Source organism: Halichoerus grypus, chromosome 9, assembly GCF_964656455.1.
Source record: "Halichoerus grypus chromosome 9, mHalGry1.hap1.1, whole genome shotgun sequence".
In the NCBI taxonomy this organism is placed as follows: domain Eukaryota; kingdom Metazoa; phylum Chordata; class Mammalia; order Carnivora; family Phocidae; genus Halichoerus; species Halichoerus grypus.
In genome coordinates, this window is record NC_135720.1 from 106,314,060 (window position 1) to 106,335,305 (window position 21,246).

The 21,246-nt window shown below is 35.8% G+C and overlaps 1 protein-coding gene across 14 annotated transcripts in view; it reads right to left on the reverse strand.

Annotated features, from left to right (window-relative positions):
• Positions 1 to 21,246, reverse strand: part of UBR2 (ubiquitin protein ligase E3 component n-recognin 2) — a 116,099-nt gene that overhangs the window by 66,632 nt on the left and 28,221 nt on the right. For 13 of the 14 annotated variants that reach the window (XR_004920289.2, XM_078055312.1, XM_036101638.2 and 10 more), the window contains exons 3-7: positions 16,012 to 16,090; positions 13,972 to 14,085; positions 5,952 to 6,082; positions 3,321 to 3,459; positions 2,333 to 2,395 (exon numbers count right to left, since the gene is read on the reverse strand). Coding sequence is in view for 13 of the 14 variants with exons in the window: in XM_078055312.1 (XP_077911438.1) it covers positions 2,333 to 2,395; positions 3,321 to 3,459; positions 5,952 to 6,082; positions 13,972 to 14,085; positions 16,012 to 16,090 (526 nt within the window). In the remaining variant the exon portion in view is untranslated. The remainder of the gene's footprint in view (positions 1 to 2,332; positions 2,396 to 3,320; positions 3,460 to 5,951; positions 6,083 to 13,971; positions 14,086 to 16,011; positions 16,091 to 21,246) is intronic. The other variant, XM_036101649.2, reaches the window with a different exon arrangement.

Consider the following 21,246-nt stretch of genomic DNA (forward strand, 5'->3'; position numbering starts at 1 on the left):
CTAAATCTACTGTTTGTCTCTTGACTTTGTTTATGGAATATCTTGCTATGCTAATTTTTTTATGTAGCCAAAAAATACATTTCTTTTTTAACTCCTGGGGTTCTAGTATTGGTTAAGAAGCTCTCCTCCTCCCTTAGAATGTACCTATAGTTTCCTAGATTTTCCTTCTAGCTAGTATCTATTTCTGGTCTTTCTTTTCTATATTATGATTATATCTACATAAATGCCACTAGAGATTATAAATACTAATTTTTTTTAAAAGGAAAAACTGAAATGATACTACTAAACATAAGAAGTTATAAAGCAACCAATATAAGGAAAAATCTGAGCTTTACTCAGATTCATCTATTATAAACCTTTTATTTCAATTGCTTTCTCATTTCCACCTTATTTTTCTCTCTCCACAGATACACATATATGCACTTAAAAAAAAAAAAAAAAAAAAACCTGAAGAACGATTGAGGGTGTGTTATATGCACCCTGCATCATGCCTCCTTATCCCTTAATACTCAGTCTGCATTTCCTAAAAATGGAAATATTCTTTTACTCAACCACAGTATAGTTTCTCGTGATTAAATTGAGTATGTCCAAACATCAAGAAAGAATTTTTTAAATAGACATAAAATGTACAAATCATAAAGAAAAAGATGTATTTTGCTACACTAAAATTTAAAGCTTTTGCTCAATGAAAGGCACCAGAGACGAACTTGAATTAGGCCACATCTGAAAAGATACTTGCAATAAAAGACTACAATTCAGGTTACATAAAGAACCCTTAATAAAAGAGTAAGAAAAAGACAAGCCCCCAAAATGGGTAAAGGGTATGAATAGGAAATTCACAGAAAACATAAATAAATATGAAATAAGATGGGTGCCTGGGTGGCTCAGTCGGTTAAGCATCTGCTTTCAGCTCAGGTCATGATCCTAGGGTCCTGGGATCGAGCCCTGCATCAGGCTCTCTGCTCAATGGGGAACCTGCTTCTCCCTCTCCCTCTGTGTACCGCTCTGCCTACTTGTGCTCTCTCTCTCTGTCAAATAAATAAAATCTTAATATATGAAATAAGATACTCATAAGTAAGGCAATGCAAATTTAATTGACAAGATGCCATTCATACAAATGAAATTGGCAAAAATTAAAAAATCTGACAACATATAGTTTTGACAAAGTTGTGGAGAAATGGGAACTCTCTATACACCTCTGGTGGGCATGTATATTAGTGCCACCATTTTGGAGACTAACTTAGCAAAATCTAGTAAAGATGAAAATGCTCATACCCTAACAACTCAGAAATCCCATTTCTTGGTATATACCCTAGAGAAACTTTTGCATATATGCAACAAAGAGACAAAACAATGTCCACAGCAGGACTGTTAGTCATAGCAAAAAAGAAAAAAAAAGGAATTATCCTAATTGTCCATCAGCAGGAGAATGAAGAAATTATGGTAAAGTTATCAATGGAATACTTCACAGGTACATGCATCAACCTAGTATCAACACTGAAATGAAAAGTTGCAGTATAATACATCCAGCATGAATCTTGTTATGAAACATTATGAACTAATGTTTAAAGGCCTCCAAATCAATACATATAATGTTGACAGATTTAATAAAAGGAAGTATAAAGGCACGCAGAAGAAAGAACAAATGAATTAATAAAAGTAGTGATCTCTAGGGTAGGAGAAAAGGCAATAGGATAAAGAAGGGATAATACAGGGTCCTCTATACTATTTATGTAAAATAAGTATGAAGAAAATGCTGTATAATGTGGGCATACAGGCATTTTTATCTGCATATTTAAAATATTTACCAAAAAAGGACATTTATATAAAATTCATTTACATGGAATAGCTTAAAATAATTCTTACTTTTTAAAATAAATATAAATGTGGGGAATAGTTTTCTTTAGAGAAATAATACACTAAGTACTATTAGTATATACAGCGTATCTTGCTATAAGTTACCAAGAAACAACTTCCCTTGAATTCTAATCTTGGTGCTAAAGGCCAGTTTAAGTCCTAAAAAGTAACGTGACACCCTATCAAAAACAAAACAAAAACGAAACACTAAGATGTTTCTGATACAGAAATTGGAAGGCAGAACATCTACATCTCATGTAAACATTCATTTTCAATATTAATCTTATATACCTTAAAAAAACTAGATAGAGCAATAATACAATGTTCAAGAAACGTATCATTAAACATGATTTTTGGTTGATGTTGGCTTTACATTCATGAAGGCAGAAAAATGTTTTCATAAATGCCAAAACATGGAACGAGTTTTAAACTAATAAAAAAAATAACAGTGTAGGCATGTTTTTAAATTACTTACCACAATTACTGATTTTGCTTGTTCACAATACTGGAAATCTCCGTATCGAACAGACCTACGACCCTGGTAAATGAAGATATTTTAAATTAACATGTAAAAATATTATATTCAGTATTAATAACTTTTCATCCAGTAAACAAATAAACATATTTGAGCATATAACAACTCTGGTCAATTTTAATATTTATAACATTCATTCTATTCAATGATGAAAAGTAAATTAAAGTATTTTCCTTCAAAGCCATCCTAATATTTCCAAAACATTAATAAGTATAGTTCCTTAAATGACATAACATTTATTCTTCTAGGTTGCTATAATGTCTATTTTCATAACCAAATACTTCTTTTTTTTTTTAAGATTTTATTTATTTATTTGAGAGACAGAGTGAGTGAGAGAGAGAGAGAGCACAAGTTGCGGGGAGGAGCAGAGGGCGAGGGAGAAGACTCCCCGCTGAGCAGGGAGCCCGACACGGAACTCGATCCCAGGATCCTGGGATCATGACCTGAGCTGAAGGCAGATGCTTAACCGACTAAGCGAACCAGGTGCCCCGTAACTGAGGATTTCTAATCACTGGGTAGAATGAGAGCAACTGTATCTACATTTCCTCCTAAACTTTCTATCTGACAACAGCTTACATTTACACCCAATATATATCTGCACCAATATTCAAATGAAATTTAACAAAAAAATAGCCTAGGAGCACCTGGGTGGCTCAGTCGTTTAAACATCTGCCTTTGGCTCAGGTCATGATCCCAGAGTCCTGGGATCCAGCCCTACATTGGGCTCCCTGCTTGGTGGGGAGTCTGCTTCTCCCTCTTCCTCTGCTCCTCCCCTCTACTTGTGCTCTTTCTCTCTCTCACTCACTCTCTCAAATTAATAAAATCTTTAAAATAAAAATAGCCTAGACTATTCAATTTTCCCAGAATAGCTTATCTGTAATAAAAGTTCAAATTTATTATGTCACATCAATATAATGAAATTACTTACATCTCGATCTACTGTAGTTGCAAAGCCAATGGCTTCTTTTTGTGTACAGTTAACAGCTTTCTGAAGGGTATAAATAACTTGTTCATAAGTATGCACCTCATCATTGAACAGCATGCAATAGTAGGTATCCCTCTTCTCTCTGTGGCATAAAACATTAATTATATATTATCTAATTGCATATTCTCTAGCTCCAGGCTGATTAAGTAAGAGCATACTTGGTTCTAGTTCTAGGGCATGTGCTAGGTACTGGGCATGTATCTGTAACAAAGTCATCGGGGGTCCCATCCCCATGCTCTATGACACTGCCATCTCTTGGGGAAGATACATATTAGACATGCAATTCTAAGTGAACTGGCTTTTATCAAGAAAAACAAAATGCTGCAACAGGGTAAAACAGGGCTGGGACTTCAGAAAACTGCCAGAGAAGTAATCTGAGACCTAAAGTCAAAATTGGCTATCAGTGGTTCTCAACTGGAGGCAATTTTCCTCTATCTCCCATAGATGATCACTTGGCAATGTCTAGAGACATTTTCTGTTGTCATGATTGGGGCAGGAGTGCCACTGGCATCTAGTGGGTAAGCACCAGGGATCCTGCTCAATATTCTACAATCCACTGGGGCACTGGACTGGCTCAGTTAGAAGAGCATGTGACTCTTGATCTCGGGGTCAGGAGTTCGAGCCCCACATTGGGATTTACATTAGAGATACTAAAAATAATAGTCAAATTTGCCTTAAAGTTCACTTTGCTACCATGTGGAGAATGAATCGTGAGGGACAAAAATAGATATGGCAGTTCAGTTAGGGAGGCAATGTTGTCAATGATGAAATTAATTAATTTGGAGTAGGAGAGTAATAATGGAGAGGAATAGAAGTTGAATGATTTGATGTAGGGAGAACCAGCTGGACTTGAAATCTAAATGGGTATAGGTGATTCAGGTTTCTGGGTAGATGGAATGCCATTTACTAAGATAGGAAAACAGTATAAGAGAAGCAAGTTACATTCTTTTCCCTTCTATACTGGTGGTCTTGAACCTACAATGAAACGAAAAAATAAAAACAGAACTCTTCTATTCTCTAGGGTCTAAATTTGGATCTTTGATCAATGGTTCCCAACTTCAAGTACAGACATATCTTGTTTTACTGCGCTTTGAAGATATTGTGGGTTTAGGGTTTTTTTGTTTTTGTTTTTTTTACAAATTGAAGGTTTGTGGCAACCCTGTGTTGAGCAAGCCTCTTCAATGCCATCTTTCCAACAGCATTTGCTCATGTCATGTCTCTGTATCACATTTTAGTAATTCCTACAATACTTCAAACTTCATCATTATTATATTTGTTATGGTGATCTGAGATCAGTGATCTTTGATGTTAGTCATAATTGTTTTGGAGCACCAGGAACCACAACCATTTAAGATTGCAAACTTAAGTATAAATGTTGTATGTGTTCTGAATGCTCCACTGACCAGCTGTCTCCTCGTCTCTCTCCCTCTCCCTGGGCCTCTGTATTCTGAGACACAATACTGAAACTCTATAATGGCCTCTAAGTGTTCAAGTGAAAGGAAGAGCCAATCCATGCGGCAAACTTCACTGTTGTCTTATTTTAAGAAACTGCCACAGCCACCCCAACCCACAGCCACCACCACCCTGATCAGTCAGCAGCCAACAACATCGAGGCAGGACCCTCCTCCAGGAAAAAGATTATGACTCACTGAAATCTCAGATGATGGTTAGCATCTTTTAGCAATAAAGTATTTTTAAGTTAAGGTTATGTACTTTGTTTTTTATACATAATGTTATCAGACTACAGCATGGTGTAAACATAACTTTCGTGTGTACTGGGAAACCAAAAAATTCATTTGACTTGCTTTATTGCAGTGGTCTGGAAACCAACCTGCAATACCTGCAAGAAATTGTGAAGATACATTCATATGGCATATATGGATACAGGTGGATATATATGGGTATATGTGAAGATTCATATGGCACATATGGATATACGTAAAGATAAATTCATAAGGCACTATTTTTAACATTTCCAAAAAATTATAGTTAACACCTCACTTTATTAAAAAACACTTAACCCACACCTAAGTTATCTAGGACACTACTGAAAAAGCAAAAAAGAAACCACTGATGTTCATCAGACCCTCACTTCAACTTGTAATCAACCTTAAATATGAATAGGACTCCAACAAACTTGGTTAGAATTAAAAGTTAAAGGGAAGGTTGCTTGAAGCAAGCACATCACATGGAAAAGTAAGCCCTTAACCTTAATACAGCTATGGCAGAATCCAGCTCTCTGGTCACAAGTTTGCGACCCCCTCAATAATCGAAATGCAAACAGTAAAAATGTGAGAGTTACCAGGTTTATCACACAAAGAACAGAAAACTGCCTGTGCCCGAAACACAGGGCTTAAGTAAACTAACCAATTAACAGGGAGAAACTTCTACCAACTAAGTGGATCACACATATTAAAAAACTATGAAATAAAGTATTATTGAAAACTAATTATTAAAAAAGAAGAGTATGTTCTATCCTAGCTGTATTAAACTTAATTTGAGGAATGAGAATCAAAATGGTTAAAACAGAGTTTGAGCAAATATGAATACAAAGAATAAATGGGTTGTACTTACATTATCTCTAAATCTGCTGGCAATTCACTTTCTTTTTCCCAGGTTAGTATCTCTACTGCATATCGAAACATAATAGCAAAAATGTTGTAGGTTCTTGCTATCACATCTTCTGATAAATGCACAAGAGGATCCTGAAAGAACAGAAAAAAAATTGCAACCATCTTAAATGCACATTAATTCTCCTCTTTCCTGTTCTGCCTCCCACCGCTGAAAATACTACTGTAAACAGCTGACTGATCTTCCAGCTTCAGCTTCTCTTCAGTTTGATCCTGTACATTACAGCCTACCAAATCAAGCTTCCTGAAACATTTTGTTCATAATGATTCCAATTACTGAATAAATTGAACATAATCAATGGCACCCCAATGCCTAATGAATAAATCTAAAAATTTTAGAATGGCATTCCAGGATCTTCAAAACCTAACATCAAACCATCTTTATAGCTTCATATCCTACTAATCCCCAATTTCCAGAATAAACAAAGGAATGTTATCTAAGGACAGACAAGCAAAATTTAGTTTTATAGGTATAAAGGAGAGCCTGATTTTAAAGGGGATAAGCCAACAAGGTCAGAAAACCACCCCTTGATGCCGTAAGAAATCACTCCCTTGTCTACTTTCTTTCAGCAGTGCACGTCGTATATGTATGGAATGGGGAACTTTGCACCTTATACTTAATAGGGAGTAAGTCACAAAAATTCTAGGTTAATGTGAAAAAGTATTACTATAAATATACACTAAGTTCATCATACCTTTTAGGCAAAATGTCTTACACAATTTTAATCTTAATGCTTTGTTATTTAGCTTAATGGCTAGGCAGTATTATATTCATTTCTCAAATAAGAAAATCAGTATGTTCTGGGGCGCCTGTGTGGCTCAGTCAGTTCAGCATCCAACTCTTTGATTTTGGCCCAGGTCCTGATCTCAGGGTTGTGAGATCAAGCCCAGCATCGGGCTCCGTGCTGAGTGGGGAGCTGGCTTGGGAGATTCTCTCTCCCTCTGCCCCTCCCCCTGCCTGTGCACATGCTCTCTCTCTAAAATAAATAAACATCTCTTAAAAAAAAAGGCAAATCAGTATATTCCAACATCGTGGAATGGGAATCAACACATTATTGCAAATATACATAAAGGATACAGTATTTTTGTACATCCTCACCAAAGATAAGCCTAGTGGAACTGATACAAAATACATGGAGATGAGAAATAAAAAGAATGGAGGAAAAAAGACAAAGACTCCTAAAAGAAATGGGTATGGAGCTTGAAGATTTTTCTAAGTCTTACAGCACTTTTTACCTACAACTCTTCTCAATGGTCGGCTTTATATGTCCCATGAAAAAAAATTTTTTTATCCTACTAGCAAAGTTTATTTTACTATTTCTTATAGAGACTAGAAGTCATTAACATAGTGAAACCATCCATACAAAGAAGGAACTAGAACTGGTACCTCCTGGGGATTGATAAAAGAATGGGTATTAATAATAATATGAACCTTGGGATGCCTGGGTGGCTCAGTGGGGTAAATGTCTGCCTTTGGCTCAGGTTATGATCCCAGGGTCCTGGGATTGAGTCCCGCATCAGGCTCCTTGCTCAGTGGGGAGCCTGCTTCTCCTTCTGCCTGCTACTCCCCCTGCTTGTGCACGCTCTCTCTGACAAATAAATAAAATCTTAAGAAAAAAGGGGGGTGGCGCGCCTGGGTGGCTCAGAAGGTTGAGCATCTGCTTTTGGCTCGGGTCATGATCCCAGGGTCCTGGGATCGAGCCCTGCATCAGGCCGCCTGCTCAACAGGGAGCCTCCTTCTCCCTCTACTGTTCCCCCTGCTTGTGCTCTCTTGCTCTGTCAAATAAACAAAAGATCTTAAAAATAATAATAATAATATGAACCTCTTGCTATACCAAAATAGAAAGTAGAATCAAAGCTCAGTTTCCTTGGTGATATTACCTTGTTATATAGTCATTCATTTCTCACAATTATGTCCCATAATACAAGACATTTAGAGAATGAAAGAATTACAATAAACAGAATTTATAAGAATGAAACAGGTCCTGAAACAGAAACAAATGCCAATTCTTGAGAATCCAAGCCAGTAGTGTTCAAACTGTCCTACAAAATCCCAGGTAGAGCTGGGCCTGGTAGAGCTGTTTCTTGTTTGAATTACACACCAGCTTAAAAATATATAATTATCTATATTTTAAAATGGTAATATAAAATGGTAATATAAAAATACACTCAAAGATGTGTAATATTACATATTGGGGATTACCAACTAGTAATTTTGCTATTACATTAACCCAGTTTGGGGCAGGGCTAGGAATAAAGATTCTTCTGCCGTCTTTGTGCACACATGTTAACATCCTGAAAAACGGTCACTGATTAAAAACAATTATTTCTGGGGACACCTGGGTGGCACAGTCGGTTAAGCATCTGACTTGGTTTCGGCTCCGGTCACGATCTCAGTATCGTGAGATCGAGCCCCCCGTCAGGCTCCAAGCACACCATGCACACCGTGGAGTCTGCTTAAGATTCTCTCTCTCCCCCTCTGCCCCTCCTCCCTCCCCTGCTCACATGCGTGCTCTCTCTTTAAAAAAAAAAAATTTCTGCAGTGAAAGGATGTTAGGCTATGTAAGTCTACTCATATGTACAATGGTAAATTAAATGCTAAGAAAGACTTCTGCTCAAAGTGCTCTTATGATAGCATAAGTCAGTTGGAATTTGTAAATAAATGATCATCTCATTCTATACTGTATTATCAATTATGACTAATAATTATAGTTCTTTGATTACATTTATTTTATAGAAAGCAAACCTTGGTCAGTGAGTCAACTGTGAGTTACTCTTCTTTCAAACTAGAAGAATACCAGGCATATTACTAAAAAGGTTATCTGTGCTTGTGTTAGAAGGCAGTGGGAATAATGGAAAACTAGTTTATGTCATAATTTCTATTATGTTTGAATTTTTAAAATGTAAGCATATACTGTATTACAATAACAATTTTAACTACTGTCATATGCAAATGAGCTATGAATAAGGACTTTCTCCATACTGCCCCACTAAAACTAAATAGTCATCGAAACAACCTCACTTATTTCAAAGCTGACTTTCTAGCAAGTAACTAACACACGTCAACTGATAAAAAATAAATTAATTAATAATACTGCTTTTAGTGTCCACTGATAGATGGATAAAGAAGCTGTGGTATATATAGAATGGAATATTACTCAGATATAAAAAAGAATAAATCCTGCCATTTGCAACAGCATGTATGGATCTACAGGGTATAATGCTAAGTGAAATAAGAGAAAGACAAATACCATATGATTTCACTCATATGTGGAATTTAAGAAACAAAACAAATGTGCAAAGAAAAAAGAGATAAGGGCGCCTGGGTGGCTCAGTTGGTTAAGCGACTGCCTTCGGCTCAGGTCATGATCCTGGAGTCTCCGGATCGAGTCCCGCATCGGGCTCCCTGCTCAGCAGGGAGTCTGCTTCTCCCTCTGACCCTCCCCCCTCTCATGTGCTCTCTCTCGCTCTCTCATTCTCTCTCTCAAATAAATAAATAAAATCTTTAAAAAAAAAAAAAAAAAAGAAAAAAGAGATAAACAAAAAACAGACTCTTAACTATAGGGAATCAAACTGGTGTTTACCAGAGGGGAGGTGGGTGGGGAATGGGTCAAACAGGTGAAAGGGATTAAGAGTACACTTATCCTGATGAGCAGTGAGTGATGTATAGAACTACTGAAACATTATATTGCATACCTGAAGCTAATGTAACACTGTATGCTAATTATGCTGGAATAAAAAAATTCTACTTTTATCTGTTTTATTATTGGGATTTGAAAATCAGAATTTTATTAAAAAAACCAATTTCACTGCTGAAAATTTATAAAATCAGTGTAACATAGCATCATCAACAATAGCCAAATTATGGAAGGAGCCCAAATGTCCACTGACTGATGAATGGACAAAGAAGATGTGATACACACACACACACACACAATGGAATATTACTCAGCCATAAAAACTAATGAAATCTTGCCATTTGCAACAATGCGGATGGAGCTAGAGAGTATTATGCTAAGTGAAATAAGTCAAAGAAAGACAAATACCATATGACCTCACTCATATGTAGAATTTAAGAAACAAAACAAATGAACACGGGGGAAAAGAGTGGCAAACCAAGAAACAGACTCTTAACTAGAGAACAAACTGATGGTTACTGGAGGGGAGGGGGTGAGGGGATGGGTTAAGTAGGTGATGGGTATTAAGGAAGGCAGCACTTGCTGTGATGAGCACTGGGTGTTGTATGTAAGTGATGAATCACTAAAATCTACACCTGAAACTAATATTACACTGCATGTTAAATAAAAATTTGGAGAATAAAATCAAATCAGTGCAAGGTACTGTTAAAGAATTCCATTACTGGAGTCCATACTATCATTTAAGACACTCTGGGCAAGGAGGACACTTTGGGCAAGTTTTTTAATCTCTCTAAAACTCAAGCTTCTGCAGCTATAAAATATTCATAACAGCAGTATTTATCTTATAGGGCTGTTCTGAGAATTAAATGAAATAAACACAATATAGTACTTAGCATAATATTTAGTTAATAATCACAAATCTGCATTTGAGATGAGAGCAGCATTGATAAGTGAAAATTTCAGGTAAAAAAAAAGTCTTCACTGAGGTTGTTCATTCAGTGCATTTGTTATTGAATTAGGTTTCATTTCAAAAAGGATTTACAGCAACTTAAGAATACATCCAATGTAAGAAGACAGTATTACAAAATAGATGTACAAAGAGGGCAAAACCAGAATAAAGGTAGGAAAATAAAATGAAATCAAGATAACATGTTTATTATAAAGGCAGATCATATAATTTCCAAATAGCTACTATAGACAGGCTCTGTTTCCAAACATTTGACTCCTGTTTCCCAAAAGCTTCAACAAAAGGAAACACAATCAACAATAACAAAATCATTACTGTGTTGCAATAAAATTCTGTTTATAGACACCAACATTTTGAATTTCCTATCATTTTCACATGCCACAGATACCATCCTATTGATTTTTTCCAAGTATTTAAAAATATAAAAACTATTCTTAGCTTATGGTGGTGCCAGTAACAGATTGAAGGTAAGATCTGGCCGGTGGAGCCACAGCTTGCTGATCCCTGGCCTATACAATAAAAAATGTCCCATCACAAATGCCAAGAGTTGAGAAGACCTATGGAACTGCTAAGCATTATCCCTCAGAAGTACATTATCAAGTTTTTTCCAACTTTTTCTTAAGATGCAAGCCAAATGTATAACAAAAATTACATTCAATAAAAACAATTCTAAGACAGATTTAAAAAAGTACGCTGCAAATATTATATAGCTTTCTTCCATTTCAAGCATAAAATATAAAAAAACCTAGATATATGTATAAATTTAGTGAGTGGGGACCAGGAATGCTAAACATAATGCTATTTTAAAAATAGCTTCTCTTACAGTCTTATCCTTGAGGACTTCATTTTTCTTAACTGAATTCTTAAATAGGAATTAAATGGCAGAGTCCAGAGGTTTTATTCTCTGTCAAGTTGCTGAAGTATGTATTCTCAGGCAGGATCATATAATTTCAGCCAGGAAGGTGATCTTGCTAACATCTTCCTAAAATTCAGGAAATTAACTCAAGTTGGCACTATTTGATAGCTACCCCACTAATGTACAAGGATAAAGTCAACAGAGTAAAAGCAAGTAAATTTTCTTAGAAAATTATTTAAGTCTACTCTAAAACAAACATTAAAAGATAAAAGTTCTAAGGTTTTTTCAAATATTTTATTGAGATGAAATTCACAGAACATAAAAACTACTCTGTGGTATTTGTTACATTCATACTGCTATACCACTAGCACCTCTATAGAATTTCAAAACATTTCTATTACTTCAAAGTAAAACCCCATACCCATTAAGCAGTTTTTCCCCATTCTCTCCTTCCCTGGCCCTTGGCAATCACCAGTATGAGTTCTGTCTACAGATTTACCTCTTCTGTATACTTTATATCAATGGAATCATACAATATGTGATCTTTCGTGCCTGGCTTCTTTCACTTAGCAAGTTTTGGCAGGTTCATCCATGTTGTACCATGTATCAGTATTTCATTCCTTTTTATGTCGGAGTAATATTACATTACTGAATCATTTTGCATCCCATTTAGCAATGTACAAGGGCTCTAATTTTTCTACATCCTTGCCAACATGTACATTCCTTCTTTTTGATTATAGCCATCTTAGTGGGTGTGAAGTGGTTTCAATGTGCATTTCCCTAATAACTAATGATGCTGAACATGTTTTCATGTGTTTGTTGGTCATTTGTATTATATCTTCTTTGGAGAAAGGTCTATTCAAGTCCTTTGCCCATTTTTAATGGGGTTGTTTGCGGTTTTGTTCTTGAGTTGTTATATATTCTGGGTACTAGACCCTTGTCAGATACATTAAGTTCCCCCTTATCCACGGCTTCAGGCACTCCCAGGGCAACTGCAGACTGGAAGCTGACAGTCCTTCTTCTGATGCATGGTCAGAAGGTCAACAGTAGCCTAACATTACATCACAATGCCTATGGCATTCACCTCACTTCATCTCATCAAAGTAGGCAGGCATTTTATCATCTCACATCATCACAGTACAATATTATAAGAGCAAATGAGTGCGTGCACATTCACATAACTTTTATTATAATATACTGTTATAATTGTTCTATTTTATTATTAGTTACTGTCAGTCTCTTACTGTGCCTAATTTATAAATTAAATTTTATCATAGATATGTATGTATAGGAAAAAACATAGTATATGTAGGGTTTGGTACCACCCATGATTTCAGGCATTAACAGGGGGTCTTGGAACATATCCTCCATGTGTAAGGTGGGACTACTGGATATGATTTGTAGACGTTTTCTCCCATAGTTTTATACCAGTTTTCAATTTTTAAAAAAGCACAGCTCTTTTTGTCAAATATAGCTTTGTCTATTTGTATTTTTACAAATGGAACTCCAATACAATATATAAAAGAGATAACAACAGAGTTCCTCCAATAGAAGTGGAGAAATCTGAAATCCTAATCACTGGGCATCTATCTGTCACAAATCCTAAAACACTTACATAAAGCAAATTAAACACAAAATATATGTTTTCCATAGCACTCAATCATTTCACACAAATTTTAATCTGTCCTAAACACAGTGGAACACAGTCTAAAAGACAACTGTCCTACACCATAAAGTCTCGGTCAAATTTTGATACCTGTAAGGTATGTGCACCAGGAAGTACTATTAATGTTCATTTGTCCCAAATCTATATCAGACCTACTAACAATGCATAAGTACTTCGAATGTACCTACCTCTCTGCCATTTAAAAATAAAATCTGAGATAAGGATCTCCAATCAAACATCAAACTGTCAGAAATAGCAGCAGAGATTTAACTATTTATTTAGTAAGAGTCTACTACATCATTACAAATATAATTTAGAGAAAAATAATGCAGAATCAACAATTTTAAAAAGCACATATTTACAGCTGGAGTGACTATAATCTGTACTGAGCAGTATACTATCTTTATACTTGGTCCCATCACATATCCAATGACACTGATAGGCTAGATAGTGATTAGGACTGGCTACCAGTACACTTACAGAAAAGAAAAGTATCTAGCCTACAAAATCTTAGTCACAACAAATATACAAAAACCAACCAAGTTAACTAGTCTCTACATATAGGAAAAATAATCCTTCAATGATAAATGAGGACTTAAAGCAAAAACTCAAATAATAAATCCAAATTAAATTTCCAGAATTTCAAGTGAGTACTACCAGCAATGTATGGCACCCATAAAATGCAAAGAATTTTCAAAGTATATCTGGCCACTGGTAATAGTGTCGGGACTATTTTGCTTATCCATTTCTCATAACCTAATTCCTATGTCTGAAAGTATTTCAATTCGTGGTTAAAACAGTATTTCCTTAAAAACAACTTTGTGAAAATGTTTTTACCTCTTCTTCCTCAATTTCAGAGGTGTTAAGTTCATGTTTTTGACAGTAAGGACCCTCTTTCCAAGCTTCAGTATCACCACAGTCACAGAAACCTCCACCTCCTGATGTTGTCATCTTGAAAAAAAATTGTAAAGTATCTTGTCAATAAGTATTTACTGAGGGCTATCAGATTATAAATAAGAATATCAAGTGCTAAGGAAATAACAATGCTAAAGTGTTTAATTTCTTTGGAGGAGGAAAATTAAATAAAAGGCCAAACCTCTCAATGTTTTAAAGCTTAAATAAGCCTAAGCTAATTTAAGCGATTTCAAAATAAAATAAGCTACTCTGTAATGTCTAATAAACTACAGATATTTTAAAGAGGTAAAATGTGTCCACCTACAGGACTTCCTTAATTAGGAAAGTCATGAGGGTTTTCCTGCTGGGTTTTGGTATAATGCTGGTATCAATGCCACCAGGTTATAGCGCTCTAATGTAATGTAACAGATTCTAGTTATAAAGATACCTATAGTTGCTTTCCCCCAGGAGAGTCTAATAAGAGTGCTACATCTGCATTAGAGAAAGTGACCAACAAAAACTACAGAAATAGTTTGTTTTCTTTTCTAATACCCTCTAAATAGCATTCTTTGACAAGGAAAGAAGCTCAGGAAATGTAAAAGTAAGACTGTCTAGTGAGGAAGTTTTCACCACCTGCAGGGTTCAAGAATTATTCATACTTCCCTAAGATAGGGCAATGATTCAAGGAATCTGGCAAGACAGAACTTATTATTTAATTATTAGAAATTCTGCTTTTAAAAAAAAAATACTGTGAGAGTTTAGGAGTGGGTATTTAATGCAAATTTTAGAATGAGCCCTATCATATTCTGCCCAAAAAAAAGTATCTGTGTGTTATATATCACAATATAATTAACGTAAACCCTCAAATGACAGTTATTCCCAGGGGCTGAAATGATATATGCCAAGAAACATGGGCAGGCAGCCATTTGGAAAATGATAACCCTACGGCTTCTGTGCTTCTTACAGTTACCCAAGATAGGTAGAGCAGCTTAAAGGAAACTGGGATTCTCTTACTGATTTATGAAACTGAAGAGAACATACAAAGATCCAAAGGGTCCAATTTTGTATCTGTTTTAGTATTTGTATATATATTTGTATATTCAGTATATTTTAGTATACTGAAATTTAGTATTTTAGTATTTAGTCATTATTATCAATACTCGGGTAGAGTGAAGAAAAACAAACAGGAGGAAAAGTCCTGAGCCAACAGGGCTCCTGAATTAATAACAAGATTGCAATATTCCCTTTCTACGATTTCATTTGAGATTACAGTGCAAAGTTCTAGCTACTAACACTTCCCTAACTTCTGAATGTTCAAGGCTTTGTCTTCAATATCCAGTAGAGGAACCAACCAGGATAGGCTTAGCAATAATCTGCCTTTGTTCATATCCCTGATTTAAAAGCAAACATACCTGATTTTTGGAAAAGTACTGGCTGCATTATAACAGTAGAAAAATAATAAAATTGGTAGGTGTCATATTGTGGGGCTGGGCCCTCTTCTACAATGTAGCAGATGCCTCTTTAATATTAAGAAATGACAAATCTTCTGTAGAAGATGACCAACAGATAGAACACTTCTTAAATTTCCTGACACTTTTCCTTACTCCTTTCTCACACATCCTTCCCTTCAGACTCTCCCTCCCGCTTTTACCTCTCACCTTTACCCTCTGGTTTTTGATAACCTTCTGCATAAACCTAGAATTATGAAAGTAATAAACATAAGGAAATAGCAAAACAAACCAGCTGAAAACCAGTATGTAGGAACCGGTATCTGTGCTGTCTTTCCTAAACCATGTGTTCAAGCAGTCTGGATTCACAATTCATTTCTATACTGTTAGCATATGTTTAACAGTGTTTAAATAATACATTTCTTAAACCACTCTCCTCCATTATAATGTTAAATCTTGGAATTTAGAAAAGGCAGAAAAGGTATCTAACATAAAATATAATAGTGGGTATGGTTATTATCTGGACATTACTAACCCTATATCGATGGTCTCTGTGAATACTTCCCAAAAAGCACTCCATGCATAAAACACAAGTTGGATCAACTGCACAGTCTCTGTAAAGTTAAAGAAAAAAAAAATCAGAGTGTCATAAAATAACTGTGTATTCCACAACATAGTATTTCAGTTGGAATCCATCCTAGAAGAGCCAGAATAGTGAACTGCCTTGGTGTTAGAAGAAAGGAATATCATTTCCAAAGATCTGTCAGATCTTTGAGCAATGAAGTCAGCTTAAGAACCTGCTTCTCACACTACTGGATGTGTATTATATCTCATACTAGATTTGGGGAAATCACATTTTTATCTCATTTCAGTTGTTTCATTTGCTTTCATCAGACTGCCAGTTAGATACATTTACAGATTGTGTCTTAAAGAAGAGAATCCCTATACTTCCATGAAATGAGATGGGGAGTTACGAAAATCTTTAAATTCCCCCTTATCCTAGTTACTGTAACCTGATAGGCAACCATTCTTCTGTGCTTACTGTGTGCCCTTTTATTTATATATGTTCCTGCAAAATGTTTTTGAGTGCATGTATTTTTAATGCATGTAACTCTTATTGTGTCATATATCTCATTCTGTTACTTTTTCACTTCCGTAACATAGTCCATTCATTTTGTAAGTGAATATCTGATCTGCTGCTTCTAATCACTACATAATATGCCATGGCATTTTTCCAAAGTATTTTCTCTCTCTACTCTCCCTATACTGGACACCTGAATTACCTCTAATGCCTTTCTACCATATAAAATGCTGTAATAAAAACAGTATAAATGTTCTCTTACAGATGTGTCTGAGACTTTCTTTGGCATATAAACTCAGGAGCAGAATTGCTGGGTCATATACATGTCAAGTTCTTAATTTGAATGCCATGCTACTGTCCAGAGTGGCTACGTATCCCCCACCAGTGTATGAGGGTTTTTATAACCCTGCATCTTCATTGCATTGGTTTTATCTAGTTTTCTTTTTTAAAAAAGATTTTATTTGAGAGAGAGAGAGAGAGAGAGAGCACAAGTAGGCAGAGTGGCAGGCAGAGGGAGAGGGAGAAGCAGGCTCTTTTTCTTTTTTTTAAAGATTTTATTTATTTGACAGAGAGATAGAGAGCACAAGTAGGCAGAGTGGCAGGCAGAAGGAGAGGCAGAAGCAGGCTCTCCGCTGAGCAGGGAGCCGGATGTGGGGCTCGATCCCAGGACCCCAGGATCATGACCTGAGCCAAAGGCAGCCGCTTAACTGACTAAGCCACCCAGGCGCCCCGGTTTTATCTAGTTTTCTAATATGTGCAAGGCCAACATATTTGAAATGGTATCTTATTGTTTTAATTTGCATGTCCCTGATTGTTAATATGTTTGATCAACTCTTCATATGCTTATTGCTTTTGGGGTTTCCTTTTCTATAACCTGTCTTTGCCCATTTTCCTGCTGGGATTGCTTTATTTGCACAATCTAATCTAGAGGATATAATCACTTGGCAATATTAAACACTGCTAATATTGTCTCCCATTTGTTACCTGTGTATTAATTTTGCCTATGGGTCCTTTGTTAAATAGAACTACCTATTTTGATGCAATTAAATTCACACAAACACATGCAATTGGTTTGTATCTTGAGGTATTAAGAAGTTCTTTCCTGGGGCGCCTGGGTGGCTCAGTTGTTACACGTCTGCTTTGGCTCAGGTCTTGATCCCAGGGTCCCGAGATTGAGCCCCCCATCAGGCTCCCTGCTCAGCGGGGAGCCTGCTTTTCCCTCTCCCTCTGCTGCTCCCCCTGCTTGTGCTCTCTCTCTCAAATAAATAAATTAAACCTTAAAAAAAAAAAGGGGTAGTTCTTTCCCCAAACCCAGGTCACAAAAATATCCTTTATTTTCTTCTATTAATCTTTTGGTTTTATCTTCCACATTTAGGTGGAATACATTATACCTCTGCATATGATGTAGAATAAAGTTTTATTTCTCAATATATACTGAGCTCTTTTTTTCCAACACCATCTACTAAACGACTTTTTATCTATCGGTCGTAGTGTCATCTTTATATTAAGTTCCCACATCTCCTTGGGTCTAAATCTAAGCTAATAGGTGGGAGTAGTCTATTTGTTCCTACACCATACCACACTATATTACCAGGGCTTTGTAGTAGATCTTAATATTTGGCGGGGTAAGTTCCCTTTTATTCCTTTTTTTAAAATGTTGACTTAGCTATTCACAAACTCTTCTTTATTCTTCCATATATCACTTAGGGTAAGTGTATAGAGTCTCTCAAAAATGCCCAGCTAAAATTTTGACAGAGGTTACTTAGAATTTATTGATGAACTTCAGGAGTAAGAACATCATTATAAAAGAAAATCATCACGGGGCGCCTGGGTGGCTCCCAGTCGTTGGGCGTCTGCCTTCGGCTCAGGTCATGATCCTAGGGTCCTGGGATTGAGCCCCACATCAGGCTCCCTGCTCATCAGAAAGCCTGCTTCTCCCGCTCCCACTCCCCCTGCTTGTGTTCCCTCTCTCAGTGTCTCTCTCTGTCAAATAAATAAATAAAATCTTAAAAAAAAAAAAATCATCATGTCCATGATTATTTCTTAAGTTTTCTACTGAAATTAAAAAGTTTTCTTCATATGAATTCTCTCTATTTTTTTTTTATCAGATTATATCTAGATACTCTCTAGGTTTTATTTTAAATGATACATATTTTTAAAAAATCTTTTTCTAGTTGCTTAAGGATGATGAAAAGAAATAGCATTCCTTTTTAGTACCGTTGATGAACTCAAGGCAGTTCTAACAGCTTGTTGAATTCTGTTGTGTTTTTCTCCCAGGGTAAATGAATATATAGTCTTGTATATAATGACAATTTTATCTCTTGCCTTACAATATTTACACCTTTTTATTTTTCTTCCTTTATACTGTTGACAAGGACCTCCAGTGATATATTAAACAGCAGCAGTAAGAGTAGGCATCCTTGTCTGGCTTTAGACATTAAAGGAAAACATATTTAAAGGTTCTCCATTAGTATTATGCTCACAGGTTTACTAAGAAAGTGACCTTCTAGAAAAAAAAAAAATCAAGCATATATCTTGCCTTTCCTATATAAAATGTATTTGAAGCTAATCAAAGGACTGTGTTTCTTTTATAAAAGACAAGCTAAAAAGGAAATGGTAAGTTAGAATTATTTTGTTACCTCCTAATAAAATAATGATCTAGACAACAAGCATCAGTGACTGCTAAAACATTAGATAAAAAGGCTAATGAAGACCTTTTTAATGGTTGCATCTGCCAGGTACCTAAACCCACTGATCATCTTAAACAAAAAAACCAGACAAGCATTACGTGCTTCCTGACATGAAGAATTAAGCACATCAATATTTATGACGTTATTATTCACCCCCCAATACCATGTAACAATTTAATCATGCCTAACTACCTGTTTAGATGACAGACAGGGAATGAAGAAACATGTTAAGCAACACCATGGGGACACAATAAACAAATCCAGACTGGAAAATTCCACAGGATAAATAACCTGGTTTCTTAGTAACATAAATGGAAAAAAGAAGAAAAAAAAAAAGGAGAGGAGCTATTACAGATTAAAAGAAAAAATGAGGAATAACAGCCAAATGCAATGTGTGGACTTTGAATCCACATGTGAGTCAATCAGGACAACTCCACTCAGGCTAGATACTAGATAATGTTAAGGAATTGTGTTAATTTTTTTAGGATGTTAATAGTTGTAGAGAAAAAAAAGCTATATTCTGAATAAAAGGGCATGCCATCTGGAATTTGCTTTAAAATAATCTGGCAGGTGGGCGCCTGGGTGGCTCACCTGGTTAAGCATCGGACTTGATTTTGGCACAGGTCATGATCTCAGGGTCATGAGATTGAGTCCCTTGCATCAGGATCTACACAGGGCGTGGAGCCTGCTTAAAATTCTCTGTTTGCCCCCCCCACCCCACGTTTTTGCTCTCTTTCTCCCAGGATCCTGGGATCATGACCTGAGCCAAAGGCAGACACTTAACTGACTGAGCCACCCAGGTATCCCTGCTCTCTCTTAAAAAAAATAATCTGGCAGGGCAAGAAAAAAAAGTGTGTGTCTATGTGTGTGCATAAAAAGGGTTGCCATATATTGGTAATAGCTGAAGCTGAGCAATGAGTACATGTCAGATTTATCATACCATTCATTCACTCTATTTTTAATATGTTTGAAAATGTCCGTAACAAAAAGTTTCTAAAAATCCAACACCCAAATATTCAGTAGTTTGCTGAAAATTTATATCATAAACAATTGCTGAAATTTATAAAATGCTTTCCAGAATCAACCCAGAAAAAGTTTTCTTCTCTATTAAAATGGTGAATTACACTCATAATTGTTTCAAAGATGAACTATTTAGATTCCTGAACTAAAATCCATTTGATTATGATGCATTATTCTTTTAGTATATTCCTGGATTCAGATAGCTAATATTTTATTTAGGATCCTTTCAGCTACATTAATAAAAGAAATGGCTTTAGAATCTCTTGAATTTATCAGGGATTGAAAACAAGATTATATTAGGCTCATAAAGAGTTAAGGCAGTTTTCACTTTTTCCATTTTTTGTAGTAACTGTAAAAGAGGAATTAATTTTCCTTTGAAATTTGGTAGACCTTACCTATACAGTCATACCTAATTTGTGGAAGGGAAGATCTTTGATTACCATTCCAATGTTTTTCATACTGTATTCAAGCTGCTTATCATTTTTCTATGAATTTATCCATTTCATCTAAGTTTTTGAATTTTTTAGCATTTAGTTTTTCATAATTCTTATATTTCAGAGGCTGCCAAACTTTCTTTAGTGTCTCCATAGTTTTTCTTTTTTTTTTTTTTTTCAGGGTACCACTAGACTAAAAGAAACAACTGTTCTGTTTATCAAATAAGGCTCAAACAACTTAATAACTATTGGTCACTGAACAATTTTTTAAAAAGATTTTATTTATTTGAGAGAGAGAGAGAGAGCACATGGGGGGGTAGGGTCAGAGGGAGAAGCCGACTCCCTGCTGAGCAGGGAGCCCAATGCCGGACTTGATACCGGGACTCCAGGATGATGACCTCAGCTGCCTAACCAACTGAGCCACCCAGGCACCCCTACTGAACAATTTTTTAACACTTAGAATCAAATTGGACACTGCTACCTTCATTGCCTATTCCACAAAGTATCTGCTTTTCAATCATAGCAATGTTGAGGACCTAGTTTTG